The sequence below is a fragment of the Hydra vulgaris genome, chromosome 02 (genome assembly GCF_038396675.1).
Source record: "Hydra vulgaris chromosome 02, alternate assembly HydraT2T_AEP".
Classification (NCBI taxonomy): domain Eukaryota; kingdom Metazoa; phylum Cnidaria; class Hydrozoa; order Anthoathecata; family Hydridae; genus Hydra; species Hydra vulgaris.
In genome coordinates, this window is record NC_088921.1 from 33,087,830 (window position 1) to 33,107,625 (window position 19,796).

Consider the following 19,796-nt stretch of genomic DNA (forward strand, 5'->3'; position numbering starts at 1 on the left):
CTGCTTCTAACAAATGAAAATTTGTTAAAGGTTCATTAGGTAGAATTATTCCTTCAACATTAATAAATTTGTTCATTTTTATAATATATAAAATTCAATGTGATTTTATATATAGATTTCAATGTGATTGTAGTAACCTTTATATGGATCATATTTATCAATTTTTAGGCTGTAATAGATGGAAAAATCTACATTGTTAATACAGTCTTCACCGTAATTTTTAATCTTCTTTTACGTATTTTTAATGTTCTTTTACTGCTTTTATTATTTTATCAACTTCATCAATCTTATTTATCATTATTTTTATTATCTTTATTATACCATCTTTACTAAGTAATAAAGTTTTTATTTTCAACTTTCGTTTGTTATTAGTATTACTTTCAATTGTCATTCTCATTTTATAAATAATTTATTTAGATCACTTTTAATAATTTTTTTTCATTCCTGCTGCCTAATTTGTGGATGCGAAGGATCTATTGCCCAATTGACGTGTTTGTTATTGATTTCTTTTAATTTGTAGTGCTAATGTGTGAATTCCGTCTTCTAAAATGACTCTTTTATCATCGTCTGCGCTTAATACTATTTCTTCCGTGTAAATTTCATGTGAATGTGATTTTATTACATTCATTTTCCTAATTTGATCCACTTTATTTAATAAACAATGTTTATAATGTTCATGTGTTATATGATTTTTTACAACATTTTTCTTTATTCCTTTACATTTATTATTTTCTATACCGTGTACTTTGTAGGAATACAATTTAGATCTTAATCCTGAATATTCTTCAATATGTACTCCTCCAGACTCATCTTTAAACATTCCAATTACTTTTTTGTTTCTTTCAACTTTGAATCCTACAAGTTCTATTGCTGGATGCTTTGGATCAAGTTCACTTGTATCAAAATTGCTTTCAACATCTTCAGAAATATCAGCATAAAAATCTTCTGCTTTTATTTCGTATGCTAAAGAATCAGTATCTGAAAATAATAGTTTTGCTCGATCAGAATATTTGTTCTTTATATAATCGTAATGAAATTCGTACATTAGAGTTTTACTTAAATCTAAAATACACAAGCCTAAGTAAATTGGTTTGTTATACATTAATTTAGTTCTCTTCATGTTAATCGCTTTTAAATTTTCATCAAATGTCGTTCGACTCTCGAAGTTTGGTCTTGAAGCTAATTTTACAGCTTCATTTCTATTCGTCACTAATCTAAAATCAACTCTGTTCTCAATGTTCTCCATTGTTTTTCCAAATACTGAGTTGTTCATCAGTTTGAAAAAGTCTTTTTCAAAATCATTCGTTGCCTTGGTTCTTAGTATTTAGCTCAATGTATTCGCTTAACCAAGCGCTGTTTTCAAATCTTAGACCTCTATGAATTTTGTGATCTTTAGACCTAATCTTTCATACAATTTAAGATTTTCATAATGGATAACATAATTTTTTTTATTCTCCAAGTTGGGAATTAATTTTTTAACTTTATCTACTCCGCATGGGTTCACAGAACTTACTTTTACTCTTTCAATAGCAAGTGAGTAGTCGTTATGATCATCATGCAGATAATTCAGGTAATAATAATCAACTTCTAGTATACATGGAATCGATTTCTAGTTTTTCAACTCATCTTCATCCATACATTTAAACCCATGTGTTGGAAGTGGCTTACTCATCGCCCATCCATATAGATTATTAGCGTCTAGATATTGGATGAATGTTGATTCTTTGCTTTTATCATATGCGTCATTCATGTACTTATTATTAGATGTTCCTAATCTATTCGATATCATACTGATTCCACCTCTTATTCCTTTCTTTATCATTAATATCATATCGTAATCGCTCAACAGTTCTAATTTTACTTTTGTTTTCTTCAATGCTGCATCCCAAGTTAATCCTGGTGATGCCAAGTTAATCATGGTGATACCAAGCCGGATCTAATATATAATTTTTCATGCAAACATCTCTAAAATTTTCAAAAAAATCTGCTAGTAAAAGTACATCTGAAACGTTGTGCAAATTATGATAATTTTTAAATGATTTAAATTCGTTCCATACAGTTTGTGCATGTGAGTAATTATCATCACTAATATCTTCATCGTTCAATTTAGAAAAGAACGATTCCTTTGTGAGTAATTGATTTTCATTAAATTTATCAACAGAGTCTACCCAATCATATGGATATTCGCCTTTTTTTTAGTAAATAATCTAATTGTTTTCCTGAATACAATTTTCCGATATTTTTACATTGTTCTTTTGATAAATTTTTTGATAAAGAATCTAGACTAGAAGGCATAAATCTATAACTGTCTAAGAAACGAATCTGACGCTTTATTTCAACACCCTTTCCATCTTTAACGAACTCTCCAACTTTAATCTCTCTAGAAAAGCTAATAAACTTTTCTTCGTTGTTTGGGATGCAGCTCAATTTACCTCCTGATAATTTCTTGATAAATAAGTGACTATCATAACCAGATAAATTATGATATAGAAGAAATCTGGAATTTTATATTTTAAATTACAACTATTATGAGCAGCACCTCTATATTTTCCAGTAATGTGACAGTGATCACGTACTTTATCATTATCCAAATCTTTTTCACAAATGTGACATTCAGTTGCTGCATCGAAATCATTCATTTTCATGTGTATATACAATATTCTTTTTAAATTTAATCCTATTACAAATTTTTATGATATCTTCTTGTAATCTGTCAACAAATATTTGTGCAACATGATCCGTTTCATTACTTGCAGTAAATGAAACTGGACTGCTTTGGTAAAAACTTTCATCGAAACATTTAATGCAGCAGCAGAACGAACTTGGTATATGATTTTGATACTGTTTAGTATAGGATTCATTAGAATTAGGTTCGCAAGTGTTGATGGGTTTGATGAAACTTTCAAAGTCAGCATATACTACATATGGTACTCTCATCGATCTATCGTGATTGATAAACTGCATTGTTGAACCTAATTTAGGAAGTTCAATACGCACTGAATCATGTGTATTACAATACGATTTGTGTTTAGATAATGATTCTTCAGAATTAAACCCAAGTAAGCAATTTTTACAATAGTGAATATTACATTTTTTTCTTGGATGTTTGTGAAGAAAGTAGTTTACTCAAACTTTTTATTAAGCAGTAATGATTTGTTTCACCATTTGAGATCAATAATAAATCTATTAAATGCTAATGATCATTATTCTTTGAAACACGAAAAGGATAAACTGAATTCTCGTATCCGAGTACATTGACACTGATATCTTGATTGTTCTTCTCAAATTGTGTTATTTGGTTTAAAGATATTGGAAATTCTATTTTTTCCCAATTAATTTTATTAGATTGTATTATAAGATCTTTATCAACTCTTTCAGGATTTTTATCTTTAGGATTTAATGCTCTTGTAACACACCACTTTAAGCATTCATTATCTTCATTTTTTATGTTAATGATTGTTTTTTTATCTGTTAAACATTTATCAAGTTTAATATAAGATTTAGCTTTAAGAAGATTATACTCTATAGTATTTATATCCATCTTTTTAACAGAAGCAAATCTCCAATATGAACCTAGCTGTTAAAATGATGATAAATTTTCTAAAATTCTCAATTTTGCTGTTTCATAAAGCTCATCTAAATCTGTTGATTCTAATACAACAGTACTCTTCATTGTAAATGGAACAGTTGTGGTTATAGTTTCTCCTGTTTTAATATCAGTACGCTCCAATTCACAAGTGAGAACTATATTAACTTTTGATTTTCTATTTTCGTTTAGTATTCTAATTGCACTTTTTTTAGCAGCATTCATGAAAGTTATAGCATCATATCCTTTTATTCCTTTAACTGAAAACTGATTTGTTACATTCTTAACAGCTGATTGTGATAATTTAAATTCTATCGGATTTCTAATTCCAATATTTTGATACAAATTTAAATCTATAGATTTTAATTCATCAACTTCAGATTCATCTGTAGATTTTAATTCATCAACTTAATTCATATCAAGAGAATTAATATTTTTATTTATTTCTTTTCTAATTTGTGTAATAGGCTGAAAAGGTGACGGAGCTAAAATTGTTGATGTTATATCTGGAACAGGCTCATCAAGTAGATACTCCATATCCATGCGAAGTATATTTCTCCGTTCAACTGATTGCATCGGTGTGCGCGATAACTCTGTAATGAGATCACTTTTTTGGATATTATAATAATTTTTAATTCCTCGCTCTTTAGTGATTTGTTTTAATTCTTTTACCGTTTTTTTTTCATTTTTCTATATGTAAGATTTTTTTATAGAAAAAATTTCTTTATATCATTTTTCAAAATACTTTTTCTTGTCAATATTTCATATGTAAAGTTTCATATGAAATTTAAATGCATCCTCGTATTCTACAATAATAAGTAATATTTCGATATTTTTCAATCTCCTGCATTTTTGTAATTGTCAATGTTCTATATATAAAAGGTGTAGGAGTTAAAATTTCTGAAGATGTTATATCTGGAATAGGTTCATCTAGTAGATACTCCGTATCCATGCGAAGTATATTTTCTATTTTTTATATGACAAGATTTTATTTTTTTAATTTTTCAGAATTTTTATATTTGTAAGATAACAATTCAATCGCATTTGGATTTTTAGATAACATAAACCAATCTACTTTATCTAAATTATCTTTTAATATTTCAATAGCATTTGGATTTCTTGATAACTGATACCAATTTATTTTATCTAAATTGTTTTTTAATATTTCAATTGCATTTGGATTTTTAGATAACTGATACCAATTTATTTTATCTAAATTATTTTTTAATATTTCAATCACATTTGAATTTTGAGATAACTCTGACCAATATACTTTATCTAAATTATCTTTTAACATTTCAATCGCATTTGGATTTTTAGATAACCGATATCAATTTATTTTATCTAAATTATTTTTTAATATTTCAATCACATTTGGATTTTCAAATAAATTATTAGATCCCATTTTTTATATATCAAGATTTTTTTTTTTTAATGTTTTAGATTTTTTTTTTTTAATTTTTTAGAATTTGATATTTCAATATTATAACCATCAATCTTCCCATTACGCAATTCAAGATATCTAAATCCATGCCTAGTTCCACGCATAGCACTATATAAGGATTTATATATTGTTTCTTCTTTTATTTCTATGTTTGTTAATTTAATAATGACTGGTTTTTTCTTAATTGTTCTTAATCTTTCATATTTTGGATCTATTTCTTTTTTCTCTTCTTTTACTGGATGTATTCTAGGTCTTCCAACTGGTCTTTTCTCATCAGTTGCTTCTGTTGCTTTTGACATGATTGATTCTTTATTTATCAACCCATTATGTACAGCAATCATTAACAATGTGACATAATTTTTAGATGGTTGTGAAATGTTATTTTCTTTTAACAACTTCTGCAAGTTTTCTCTTGTATAATACATTTTTACTAAATAAAGATGATTTTAATTTTTCTGATTGTCTACTAACATCAAAAACTATAAGTGGGTATAAATCTTTATAGTCTGAAGGAGTTATGTTGCTTTGTGTTATCAAATCGTTCATTCCATAAAATTTTTCACTAAATACAGATGCATCTCTATAAGCTCTTAAAAATTGATGGCTTGGAAATGATAAGTTACAGTCAACAGCTGGATATCTTTCTTGATTAAGCATAATGTACATATTTTTCAAGTCGCAATAATCAAATATCGAATAATTAAATTCTTGATTTTCATCCTTATTTGTTTGGAATCCAACAATGATGTATCTTGGTTTTTCTGGAGATGTCTTTACGCTAAGTCTCCAAGAAAACGTTGTAGATTGTGGAACAGTTATAGTATCACACTGCCTTGCGCAAAAAGTTACTGGAAGTTTCACTTTTGATTCAATACTTTTATAAAGATTAACTCTCTCTAAATCTGATGGAATTACATGTGGTATGAACAATGATATTTTATCAAGATTAACTTTTCTTGCAGCTGCAAGAGCGTTTCTAAAAATTGCTTCGGTATCACTTTTTCTAACAAGAGTTAGTGTATGTTTAAATCCGTAAATAACTTTGTTGTAATCATCGCAGAATCCAAAAATGTGTCTTAAAGGTATACAAAATGAAAATGTTCCCTTTGTAGTGGGTTTCTGAATTAAAAATGTTTGTCTTAATGTAAACCCTGTGTTATCAACTGTTGTTGTTGTAGAATCTTTGTACCACAATTGATTTAATCCTTGTGCTAATTGAAAGTCATTTGGGTATTTAAGCATTCCTAACATTGTTGTTGCTTGACCTGGATAATAAACTGACTCTATTTCTTGGTTTGATAATTGATACGATATTTGACTAAATAAGTGCGTGACACTACATCTTCATTAACATAAGCTGTCCCATCAAGTTTAAGAAGTCTTCCTTCAAACAAGAGATAAGCCTCAGATGGAAGTGTGAAAAAATCTTGTTGCTCAATGTTAATTTTTATTTCTCCAGCGCTATTTAGATTTGGGCGAGCTACTGGTTCATATTCGTGGAATTCAAATCTTTCAATTCCATCATCCACAGTTGGGATTTCTGTAAAATTTAATACATCAGAAGTTGCCATTTTTTATATACAATATAGAAAATTTTTTTTTTAAATGGAAAATAATTATAAAAAAATTAAGCCAATCAAAGACGGCGGCCTTTTTTTACTAGATCTTCTATCCTTATAGCAGTTGATTTTATTGCAGACCCCATCATTATATTATTTATATTTGGTGTAACTTCATCAGCGTTTTTATTTAAATTTGAGATTATGTCATTAATTTTATTATTAATGGCTGTATTTGGTTGTAAAACTTTAGAAGATGCTTTTCTAATTAATTGTTTTCCTTTTTCAACTGCGACATCTTTAGCAGCTTCTATTGCTGATGTTGAAAGTTCTTTCCCTGCTGATTTAGCAGCAGTTATTGCAGTTTTTCCTAAATCGCTAGCAGCTTACCTCTTCAACATAGCTGATGACACTCTTGTTACATTTGATGATGCTGCTCGTTTAAATAAATTTATTAAACTGTCAAATATACCACTTCCTCCAACAACTTGTTTCTTAACATATCTCTTATTTTTAACAAATAGCGTTTTTATGTACGCAATTTTTTTTATTTTTTTTTACTCATATTATCATATTCATATTATCATATTCATGTTATCATATTGCTAGATTATTTTGTATTGCTTCATACTATTCACGATTCATTTTACCTTGTCTTAACAATTCATCACAAATTGCAGCAGCTTCATTTCTTGATCCCGTATTACCTGCTCTCCATGCAGCTATACATAATTTAAAAATTTTTCCTCATCAGAAGGCATTATTTCTTTAGATCCATAAGTAAGTATTTCAGGATATGCATTTGAAAAGGTAAGTGCAAATTGATTAGCTTGATCTTGCAATTTAGATATATCCTCCTTTATTTCAGATTGACTATCAATTAATGGCTTGTACAATTTTGACAAGTCTATCTGCAAATTAGAATCTCCAATCTTTTCACTAAAATCATTCTGCTATATTCTTTTTTTACTCTCTGATAATTCTTTTACAATTTGATCTCTCTTTTCAGTACCTGTAATTTTTAAAAATGACATTTTATTTTTATATAAAAAAGATAAAAAAAAACACAACTTAAAAGTTTGTTGTGTTTTACGTTACGTTTTACAATTTACGTTACGTTTTACGTTACGTTTTACGTTACGTTTTACGTTACGTTTTACGTTACGTTTTACGTTACGTTTTACGTTACGTTTTACGTTACGTTTTACGTTACGTTTTACGTTACGTTTTACGTTACGTTTTACGTTACGTTTTATCTATAATTCTTAATTTATCCTGTTTTTTAACATTATTCCATTGTTTAAGTGATTCTTTAATGTCTCTTTCAACACAATAAAAACCACTATCTTAATTCCGGATAAGTTTATTTCTCTCATCATCACTATAAGTTGATGGTATCTGAAAGCTATCATAATCAGTGATCAATATAGAGTGACTTCCTGAATCAACAATAACACCTCCTTTTCCAAATCCAAGAAGTTCCAAATATTTTTTTTTATTCAAATCTCTTTCACGTTTACTACACTCTAAAAATAACGGATATAAATGTTGCATATCTTATTACTTGTCAATAAAGTGTTAAGAGACTATTTTTTTATTAAACCTACCTTGAATTACTTTAATAGCTTCTTCTCTCCCTTGGTCGATTAGTGACAACTTTGTTTGTTGATCAGTTTCATTTTTAACTTTTATTCTAATTTGCTCCATCATTGTCTGAAATTTTTCAAGTTCACCAAGTATTAACTCAAATTCCTTGTCATCTATATACCCATCTACTAAAGCTTTAGAAATATAATTGCTTATTGTATTTAGGTTTGAATCAGCAAGCAATTTAATCTTTTCATACCTATCTGCTTTTAAATTCATTTTTTTATTAATTTGTCCGCCTATTATTGATAACACACCTGCTTCTAATGCTGCACCTTCACATGCAATAACTACTGATGCTGCAATTATTGTTGATAAAAACCAATTCCAGTAGTTCCAAGTGCCATAGTGCTTGCTAGTAATGCATTATCAATTGCAGAAATTATTTTTACAGCGCTATGATATAGCGTTATTCTCTTTTCTCTCTCACGCTTTATTTCTTTTTGAATCTCGCCAATTTTTTGTAACCGATATGATTGAGCTTGGTTTTTAATAGATTTTTCTTCAGGTGCATTAGGAAGACTTAAATAAATGTTATTGTACATTTTATTATTGTATTCCATTTTTAATAAAAATAAATAAAAATTAACACAATAGATTAACAGAACAAAAACAATCTCCTTTTTTTATTAACACATCAGAATAAGAATTATTTACAATTGTTACTATAATATCATTAACAAACTCAACTTACAAATAATCCAAACTTTAAAACAACATTTTGCTGTGATAAAAATTTTATATTAATGTCTTGTTGCGCAAATACATCATATCTTCCGTTTATTAATATTGCAGGATGCTGTTAATTTTTATGTGGTTTAAAAACTATAGGAGATGGTTTGGGTTTTTTATATTTGTTTATAAATTTATGCACTGGCATGCTTTTTGATATTTTATTATATATAACTTTTATTATAGATAATTTTTATATTGAGTTTTTACAAGAAAAACCGAAGAACCATAATCAAAAATGGAATATTAGCAAATGGAGAATTTGGTCCTAATAATAAACCTGATCCTGTTGATGTATATCCATTTCCACTACGTAAGTATAATCCATCACCTACAGAACTTCGTTTACTCCATGGTCTCAAATATAAACCAGATCCTGCACATGTTAATTTAACTCCTTGTCCATTCTTTTTCATGTACACAATCCCATTTCCAGCAATTTTATTAATCAAAGTTGATCCAGCTGCTGAACCTACTCCTGAAAGCATTCCTGTTGCAAGTAATGGTATAACACTTGATGCTAAAAATCTTCCAGTTGTACCAAGTAAAGGTAAAAGTGCACCAATAAATCCACCCTCTATTTTAGAATTGTGTACTAGTTGTGCTTTACTTAATATAATTATTACACCCGTACCATTTTCATATGTTTTTGTAATTTTATTCAATTGTATTTTTGTTACTGCTAATACATGCTTACCATTAAGATCTGAATGCGATAATTTAATAATAGCTCTATAACCATCTTCATCAATTGCTCTTTTAATTTTTCCCAATTGCCCCTGTGAAAAATTTACTTTAATATTAGTATATTTACTCATTTTGTTGTAGTAAGATTTTTTTTATATTATTTTTTTTCTCTTATATGAATCTAATAGCTAATTTTTCTCCTCGTATATTTATCAGATTTCCATCTTGATCAACCAGTTTAGTCTCCATCTTTGAAATTGTTTTAGTGTTATTGGTAAGTAAATTAAGTTTAATGTTTCTTGAACAATTTTATATCTAAGACCAACACTTGGGAAAAATGAATATATAACGTTTTCTGTTCTTCCATTTACATAGGATGATGCTATTTTATCATTTGTTACACTTATACTATTAATACTTAAAATGTTTACTATATTATCTGATTCATGAGATCCTGTTGAATATACTTGACTGTTAAAACCAAGAATAGATCTAATTGAATTTATAGGTGTAAAATCAACTTTATAACCAGCTTCAATATTTAAAGTTGTTTTCAATGTGTTATTATCTGCTGAAAATATAATACTAGTTTCAACTCCATTAATAATTTTACTATTTTCAGTAATTTTTTCCACAATGTACTTATTTATATCATCAATCCATAACTACCTTCTAGAATGTTTGTATCTATCCAAGTTGCTCCATTATCTAAACTATATCTAAAATTGCTATTTGAAGAATCAGCATTTGAAAAACTGTAGAATGTATCAAGACCAACTAATCCCATTTCACAATCTTTATCTTCACTTAGTTGTATAATAGGAGCAAACTTCTCTTTTATATGACTACTTTTATCATTCAATATTATATACATTTTTTTATATGCAAGAAAATTATTTTAAACTTTAGATGGAAAATAAAAATTATCTAATTCACTTCTATATTTTTCATTATCTATTTTAGAAGATGAATCTATAACAACCAATCCATGAGGCTCTGACCAAGCAATCTTGCACAATCTTTTAAACTCATCTATTGATATATCACTTGAAACATGATCTCTATAAATATAATTTAAATTCTTTTTTTTTTTTTTTTTTTTTTTTAGTTTACAATTATTAATCGTAATATAACAATATAAAATACATAAACTATCTGAAAGAAGATCCAAAAGATCTTGTCGTCAGAACCATATAAAATATATCAAACGTGTATATATAATATAATAAAAATACAATTGATTTAATAATTAATAACAATGTAGAATAAACAAAAACAGAAAATAGTTTTACATTTCAAAAATATTTATACATATTGTCAGTAGAAAGAATAAAGTTTTTTAATTTAGTTTTAAAAACAGAAAACGAAATTGACAAATCAAAATTTGGAACAACAATTTTGTTCCATAAATACGGTGCTCGATAGTTTATGCAAAATTGATTAAACTTTGTTTGACAAAAGGGTTCAATTATTAAATTATTATTTACTAAAGTATATTTGTTTATAGCTTTATGGGTAAAAAGATCTTTAAAAATGAACAATGGTTGTTCACTTTTACAACGAAACATAAAATATTAAAGACATTGAGTTCGTAAACGTTAAGTGCTTTAACGTTTTTAAACAAATTATTAGAATGAGAAAAACGATTTTCAAAACATATTAAACGCATTGCGTGTTTCTGCAATGGTAGAGATTTCGTAACTTACTTTTAGAGGTACTTCCCCAAACAATATTGGCATAATTTATATAGCTATGTATAAATGAGTAATGGAGTTGAATCAAATTTTGTTTATTTAGATAGTATCTGACCTTATATAGAATTCCAATACTTTTGGCCAATTTAGTAGAAATAAAGTCGATATGATACTTCCATGTAATATTTTCATCAATGTAAGTGCCTAAAAATCTTGTGATTACTCCTTTTTTATTTCAATTTTATCAATGAAAAGTTTAGGTAAATTATTTGATAAAAAACGCTTTTTTGCGAGGGAGTGGAAAAGGATCCATTTTGTTTTGTCAATGTTTAAAGTTAACTTGTTGCTCTTAAACCAGTTGGAGATGTGACTGAGTTCTTTATTCATATTTGAAAAAAGCTCATAAATGTCACTGTTTGACAGAAATAAATTAGTATCGTCCGCAAAAATGATACTCATAAGGTTAGAAGCTTTATTTAAATCATTTATATAGATTAAAAACAAAAGTGGGCCAAGAATAGAACCCTGTGGAACACCACATTTTATGTCAATTAATTTTTCATTTTGAAAATAATCTCCATAGAAAACAAATTGTTTTGTTTTCTATGGAGATTCTATGTTTTGAAAATAATCTCCATAGAAAACAAATTGAATCTTGAGGAAATAAGCAAATAAAATTGGCATTTTCTCTAATAGTTTGTCAGGTAACATAAAATTATTTTGTGCAAGATAGAAACAATCTACATTACTATGCCTTCTTCTTATATAATATTTTTCACACTTATTTTGTTTTATTAATTGCAAATCATAAAATATCATCAAATTATTTTTATGAATATCAAGATCTTCAGGAACTGATACATCTTCAGCTGTTTCATAAAACTTACACTCTATATCTGTTTTCTCATTCAAATTTTCTGAAATGTCTTCAATTATAAATTCTGGATTTGCATTTAATTTTTTTATTTCACCTTGAAGCTTAAACAATTAAAGAATAACTTCTTTTTGTAATTTTTTTAAAAGACTTTTTTAATATTTTGTATTCTGGTTGAAAAAGAGATTTTTTAAAAACCTGTAAATTACTATAGTCTAACCAACCAGGTCTTAAAAGTAAGTTTAATAATAAAGTAGTTTTTCCACAACCAGACTTACCAACAATAATTTCTCTTATACTTTTAGGTAACAACTTGTTATTACTTCGCTTATTTTTATTTACATTCCATGACAAATCTATAATGTCCATTTTTTATATATAGTAAATAAAAAATGTATTGTGTCAAATGTAGAAACAAAACAAATAAACTAGCGAAGCGTCGTGAGCAAAAATAATAGAAATATGTCACGTGGAACTTGCGCTATTTGTGGAACAACAAAAACTCAATTTAAATCATCCACTTTGCACGGATCCGAAGGATCTAATTCTAATGGGTCTGTAAGACCTAAAACAGGAGGTGATATAATTAGTTCAATTAATTCAATAACTAAAAAATAAAATTACCATGGGCAAAGTTCCCTGGTGAAATGCATTTACCTGGAATAAACTTTGCTGGTCCAGGTACTAATTTAGATGAACGATTAACTTCTACTGATGCATATAAATAATGGAGTAAACCTATAGATAGAGTTGATAATGCAGCTTATCATCATGACCTTGCTTATCAACACTTTACAGACACTGCAAATAGAAATAAAGCTGATAGAATGATGATTGAAGAAATGGATGCTATAAAAAATATAAAAACCCGTGGAAAAATTGAACGAGGTATTATAAAACCTATTATAGCATCTAAAGCTAAGTTTGGATTAGGTCTTTCAGACCCATATGAATTAGGTGTTGAAACTACTCAAAAAAACTACAAACGATCAGTAAAAAAGACGAGAATAAAGAAGTAAATCTTTTAGGTCTGAAATGGACAGACAAAGTTGCAAACGAACTTCATAGACCAGTTGTAAAACATTTCAGAAAAAGAAAAGTTATTGTAAATAGAATCGATGAGGTATGGGCTGCTAATTTAGTTGACATGAAATCTTTTTCAAAATTCAATGATGGTATACTTATAAATGGTGATAGATATTTTTTCAAAGTATGGATGGATTGTTCCATTGAAAAGTAAAACTGGAGTTGATGTTGCTAATGCTTTAAATAAAATCTTTAAAGAAAGAAAGTGTCAAAAAATGTGGGTAGATAAAGGCTTAGAACTTTATAATAAACATGTTAAAGCGCTTGGTGTTGAGTTATATTCAACTGAAAATGAAGAAAAAAGTTGTGTAGTTGAACGTTGGAATAGAACAATGAAAGATAAAATGTTTAAGATCTTTTCAGCTAATTCTTCTAGGAAATGTATTGACGTTTTAGATGAAATGGTAAATAAATACAGCAATGCAAAGCATTCTTCAATTAAAATGACACCAGTTAAAGCTAGCGATAAAAAGAATGAAAATATTGTTTGGTTAAATCTAAATGGAAATGTACGATCAGAGTCTGTAAAACCAAAGTTTTCAATTGGTGATAGAGTTGGGATAACTAAAAAGAACGGAACGTTTGAAAAAGGATACACTCCGAGATGGATTGAAGAAGTTTTTACAGTGTCACAGATTCAGTTCACAGATCCACCAACGTATAAAATAACTGACTATAATGGTGAAGAAATACAAGGCACTTTTTATGAACAAGAAATGCAAAAAACTGATCAAAACATATTTAGGATTACAAAAGTCATTCGTAAACTGAAAAACAAATCATTAGTAAAGTGGTATAGGTATCCTGATTCGTTCAACTCATGGGTTAATAATAAAGAATTGATAAGTCTGATTTAATAGTAGTAATTTACTATTATGCGTAGATTTCACTTGCGAAATCAATAAGCTATTGCAGAGATTCCAATAGTGGAATTGATTTTTTATGATCTAGTTATGTTAAATTTGCAAACAAAAATTTATAATTTTGAAATTATTTTCTTTTTATCATGAGCTCAGAAATTATAGCTTGAAAAATTGTAGAGAATATGGAAGGCTTATAGGTTAACAATTTTTTGAGCCAGGACCCGCCTTTTTCTACTACTAATGGGATTTTTTTACATTTAAATTGGGAATATTAATTTTATGAGCATTTGGGAATACCGCGATTGACGGGAACCCAGAGGGGGTCCTAGTTTTCACCCTGAGATACCATTTTGTTCCAATCAAGGCCACTGGTTTCCTTATATTGGAACACTTTGATTCTTTAATCAGATCAGGTTGTTTCTTTTAAAAAAAACACCAGTAAAATCAACAAAGTTGATTAAAAATGATTTTTATCTTTACAGTGAAAATTTAAACAGTTGATTCAAAGCTTATAATAGGATAAATATTACCCTGGCAAATTGAAATTCTACAAACAAAAAATTGTATAAAAGCTTCAATCAATATAACTGTCCCCTACTATCATAAATGCTTTTAGAGTTATATATTCAGATTATTTTAACTTTTGTATTGTTAGTTAACATTCTAACATTTTGCATTAAAAAATTTATCAGCGTTAATAAAAGTGTTTTTAATATAATAGTCTCCAAGCTCTATTCAAAAGACAAATCCTACAAGGTCAATTGCGGGATAAAAATGTAAGAAAAAATACAAAAATAAGAAAATAATTTATTACATATTATAAAATCTCGCAAAAAGTTTTTAACAAGAAATTTTATTACTTATAGGTACTTAAACCTTTATCTATCTTTAGTATTTGTCTTTAGTATCTAAATTTCCCTGGGGAATGAATATAAGATTTGCGTCTTTTAAACAAATATCTTCCCCGTAGAATGTTTTATAATATGCATTTTCAAATGCAGCACGTTTATATCTTAACAAAACGCTATTTTTCCATTTTCTGTTTCCTTGCAACGGAAAGAAAATTCTTTCGAAGGTGTGCTTCTTATCAAACAAATTCATATCTTCAATAAAATGGTTCTTAAAATCATTTGCGAGAGATAACAATTCTTCATGGTCTTTCACTTTTGATGTATACAACGCGAGGTAACCTTGAAAAAATAACTTCAGTAAATAAGAATGAAGTAAAGTAGAGAGAGAGAGAGAGAGAGAGAGAGAGAGAGAGAGAGAGAGAGAGAGAGAGAGAGAGAGAGAGAGAGAGAGAGAGAGAGAGAGAGAGAGAGAGAGAGAGAGTGTGTGTGTGTGTGTGTGTGTGTGTGTGTGTGTGTGTGTGTGTGTGTGTGTGTGTGTGTGTGTGTGTGTGTGTGTGTGAGAGTGTGTTTGACCAAAGCTCCTGAAGTTTTTATTCACTCCAAAAACGCTGAGTAAAAGCAAATGCTTTTTTTTATTCACGCGGCCTAAAGAGTGAGAATTGTCATACTATTTAGATATTATTATGTGTACAGTGGTTGTGAATTTATATTAGTGAATGTATTTACTTTTATACCTGTTAAAAGTACACATGCAAAAGATTCCGAACACTAATTTATCGATGCAAAAGGACAATCAAATAATATTTAATATTTGCACTCTCATATAATCGCGCATATATATATATATATATATATATATATATATATATATATATATATATATATATATATATATTGGTATACAAAACTCGTTACCAAACTCGTTGGATAACAAAATTTTCAAAACGAAAGTCTTCTTTGTGAAAGTGCTTCACTATTATCAATAAGTAAATAAACCACGAACAATTTTATTGTAAAATACCGTTATGGGTATAATTTAAAAGATCGTCCGCGTAGTGGAAGATTTAAAAAAATCTAAAAAATTAGGTCTTATCATTAAATGCCAGCCTAATGCTGATGTTAAGAAAACTGCTTCCTAACTAATGTTAGTCGTAGTACTGTGACACATAGACTACATGACATGCGGCATTTTGACCGTATATGTATAAAAATTAACACGAGAAATGTCATTCGGTATCAAGTTGCAACTGTAAAACACTGCGAAGGAAGTGAGATGGTTTGGAAAATTTTCTACGCAAAAATAGTCAGGCAATTCGTCAAGATCAGCTAAACAAGAACTATTTTATTTACAAAAACATTTTAGAATACAGTTTGTTATAAATGCGTTGAAGAAACAGTGAGGCAGAATCTGACATTTCAGCAGGAAAATGTCCGATTCTGCCTCACTTCACTAAAAAATTCAACACACATCCAAGTTGTTGAAAAAGTAATTTTGTGCTACAAATGTGGAAGTCAAGGCTGGCCATCTCAACTGAAATCAACACAATAATTATAGAAAAGGCTAGGTTGCCATGTTCAAATCAACACAATAATTATAGAAAAGGTTAATAATTATAGAAAATGTTCAAATCAACACAATAATTATAGAAAAGGCTAGGTTGAAATCAACACAATAATTATAGAAAAGGCTAGGTTGCCATGTTCAAATGCATACATTTTTAAAATATAAAGCCCTCTTGTTTAAATCATTTAACGAAAAATGGGATTAAATTCTACATGATTTAATTAATTGATTAATTTATTCAATAACAAATTTTTGTGCGGCTGCAAAAGGTATGGATAAAAATATCACCAAAAAAAAAAGATTTAAGTCTATTATAAAATGTGGTACAAAGTGGAACCTAACCCTAACCCTAACTTTTTGCTCATGCAAATATAATAATTGTAATAAATACACAGCAAAATTGCTTTTCTTATTAAGAAAAAATTTTCTTAAAACAATATAACTTTTGTTTTAAAAAAAAAATTACTTACCCTGCAATTTATTTTTTAAAACAAGAAATACATTTCATGTTTTAAGAAATACGACTTTGATTTGAACATTCACAAACATAAAAAAATGTTTTTTTTACTATATCAAGTACAAAAGATTACCATATACCGGAAACATTACCATGAAAACATTGGCACCTCGCTGTATAAAATACCGGAGGGTAATAAGACCCACTACTATAATTAAAGTGAAAATATAAAATTCGAAACTCTTTTTCTGGTTTAAAATATTTTAATCAGGGGGTTTGATCAGAGAAAGCCATAAAGAATCTAACTTCCGGTTTACACGTTAATGAAAGATATATTGGACGATCTCTCTTTTCTGATTTTACAGGTATGTAATTTTCTACATACTTTAAATATTTGATAATATATTTTTCTAAAGTGCATGTATTATGATTAGGTAGTATTTAGTTAATATTACCAAACAAGTGATATTTATGCATGTATTCAAATAAAAAACTTTGAAACGTGGCAAGTTGATAGTGGCTAATAAGGCCCATTGGAAGTCGCGTAATAAGGTCCATGGACTTTATTACTCTCACATTAACACTATTCTAGCAAATATTAAAAACACTTAAATTTAGTTTAAATAAAATGTATTATAGGCACCAGGCCTATATACTATAAAATGGTGTAATTAATTGTACTATACATAACGTGCTATTTTATAAGCCTGTATTATACTAAGTACCGGTAATATCTAAAATAATTATTTTAAATTTCAGTCAACTTTTTCAAACTTGGTCAAGATAATGGCACCATCTATAGCAAAAAAGACAGAAAGCCAGCTGCTAAATGGCCTTAAAGCCTTGTAAATTGGACAATCTCAAAGGGAAGTAGCCACAAAATTTGGCATCCCTTAAAGAACACTCAGGAATCATCTTATTTGAGGTTCTGATAAAAGATGATTGGGAAGAAAGTGCACATTTTCGTTAGAACATGAGAAAGAAATTGTATCTAAGATAACTAGAATATCTGATATTGGATATCGCCAGTCACCCCTAAACTGGTAAAGTCTTATGCATATGATTTAGTTAAAGTTAATAATATAAAACACAACTTTATTGCACCTCAAAAACTAGCTGAAAAAGGTTGGTTCAATAATTTCTTAAGATGGCATCCTGATATAAGCTGCAGAAAATCACAGATTATAAATCCAGTCACGACTCAAAAAGTGAGCCGTGGCCTTTTTATATTACAAGACTATTTTGACAAATTTGAAAGCTAGTAAATATATATACATACACATATATATACATATATATATATATATATATATATATATATATATATATATATATATATATATATATATATATATATATATATATATATATATATATATATATATATATATATATATATATATATATATATATATATATATATATATGTATATGTATATGTATATGTATACATATATATATATATATATATATATATATATATATATATATATATATATATATATATATATATATATGTATATGTATATGTATATGTATATATATGTATATATATGTATATGTATATATATGTTAATGGTGGGGAAAAAATGGAATAGAAGGAAATCAACTAACTGCAACTTAACAGTTGTCAGCAATACATTCTAAACAAAATTCTTTGAATGGTGATAAAACACCAAGTTGTGAAAAATTTTGAGATGAAGTTCTTTTAAAGAAGGAACTTAAAACAGGGTTAGTGAATACGACGGAATAAACTCCTAATAAATCAGGCTTGAGTATACATTTCAGTATATCTTAGACTCTTAGAGAATTTGACCAAACAACTTTTCCAATCGGAAACATGAAGAAGAGAGACAAAAGAGTTAAAAAAACAAACTTGCCTTATTCCAAAAAATATACAATATAAAAATATACAAACAATTCATTGCAGTCACCATTGAAATCATCTGTAATCAATATATAAAAAAGCAATTAGCGTGTTGAATATGCAAACATTTAGCAATTTTAGTAACTTTATTACTATGAGAACATACAACTTGGAGAATTTTAAAAGAGTATCTTTTATTATACGACAGAACTATGACATTTTTCATTTAAAATTAAACTTAATTTAAACTTTGATGAAAAAATTAAACTTAGTTTAAATTTTGATGAAAAAATTAAACTTAGTTTAAATTTTGATGAAAAAATTAAACTTAGTTTAAATTTTGATGAAAAAATTAAACTTAGTTTAAATTTTGATGAAAAAATTAAACTTAGTTTAAATTTTGATGAAAAAATTAAACTTAGTTTAAATTTTGATGAAAAAATTAAACTTAGTTTAAATTTTGATGAAAAAATTAAACTTAGTTTAAATTTTGATGAAAAAATTAAACTTAGTTTAAATTTTGATGAAAAAATTAAACTTAGTTTAAATTTTGATGAAAAAATTAAACTTAGTTTAAATTTTGATGAAAAAATTAAACTTAGTTTAAATTTTGATGAAAAAATTAAACTTAGTTTAAATTTTGATGAAAAAATTAAACTTAGTTTAAATTTTGATGAAAAAATTAAACTTAGTTTAAATTTTGATGAAAAAATTAAACATAGTTTAAATTTTGATGAAAAAATTAAACTTAGTTTAAATTTTGATGAAAAAATTAAACTTAGTTTAAATTTTGATGAAAAAATTAAACTTAGTTTAAATTTTGATGAAAAAATTAAACTTAGTTTAAATTTTGATGAAAAAATTAAAATTAGTTTAAATTTGGAT

At 27.3% G+C, this 19,796-nt stretch overlaps 2 protein-coding genes across 2 annotated transcripts in view; both read right to left on the minus strand.

The window, feature by feature from the left end:
- Positions 1 to 5,408: 5,408 nt before the first annotated feature.
- Positions 5,409 to 6,281, minus strand: LOC136076017 (uncharacterized). Its single transcript, XM_065789477.1, has one exon. It carries the CDS (start codon positions 6,279 to 6,281, stop codon positions 5,409 to 5,411), a length of 873 nt encoding a protein of 290 aa, XP_065645549.1.
- An 8,686-nt stretch (positions 6,282 to 14,967) lies between these two features.
- LOC100202641 (uncharacterized) overlaps positions 14,968 to 19,796 on the minus strand; it is a 106,216-nt gene continuing 101,387 nt past the window's right edge. Inside the window, exon 25 of the mRNA XM_065790648.1 lies at positions 14,968 to 15,362. Coding sequence (XP_065646720.1) covers positions 15,061 to 15,362 — 302 coding nt within the window. The 3' untranslated portion in view covers positions 14,968 to 15,060. The remainder of the gene's footprint in view (positions 15,363 to 19,796) is intronic.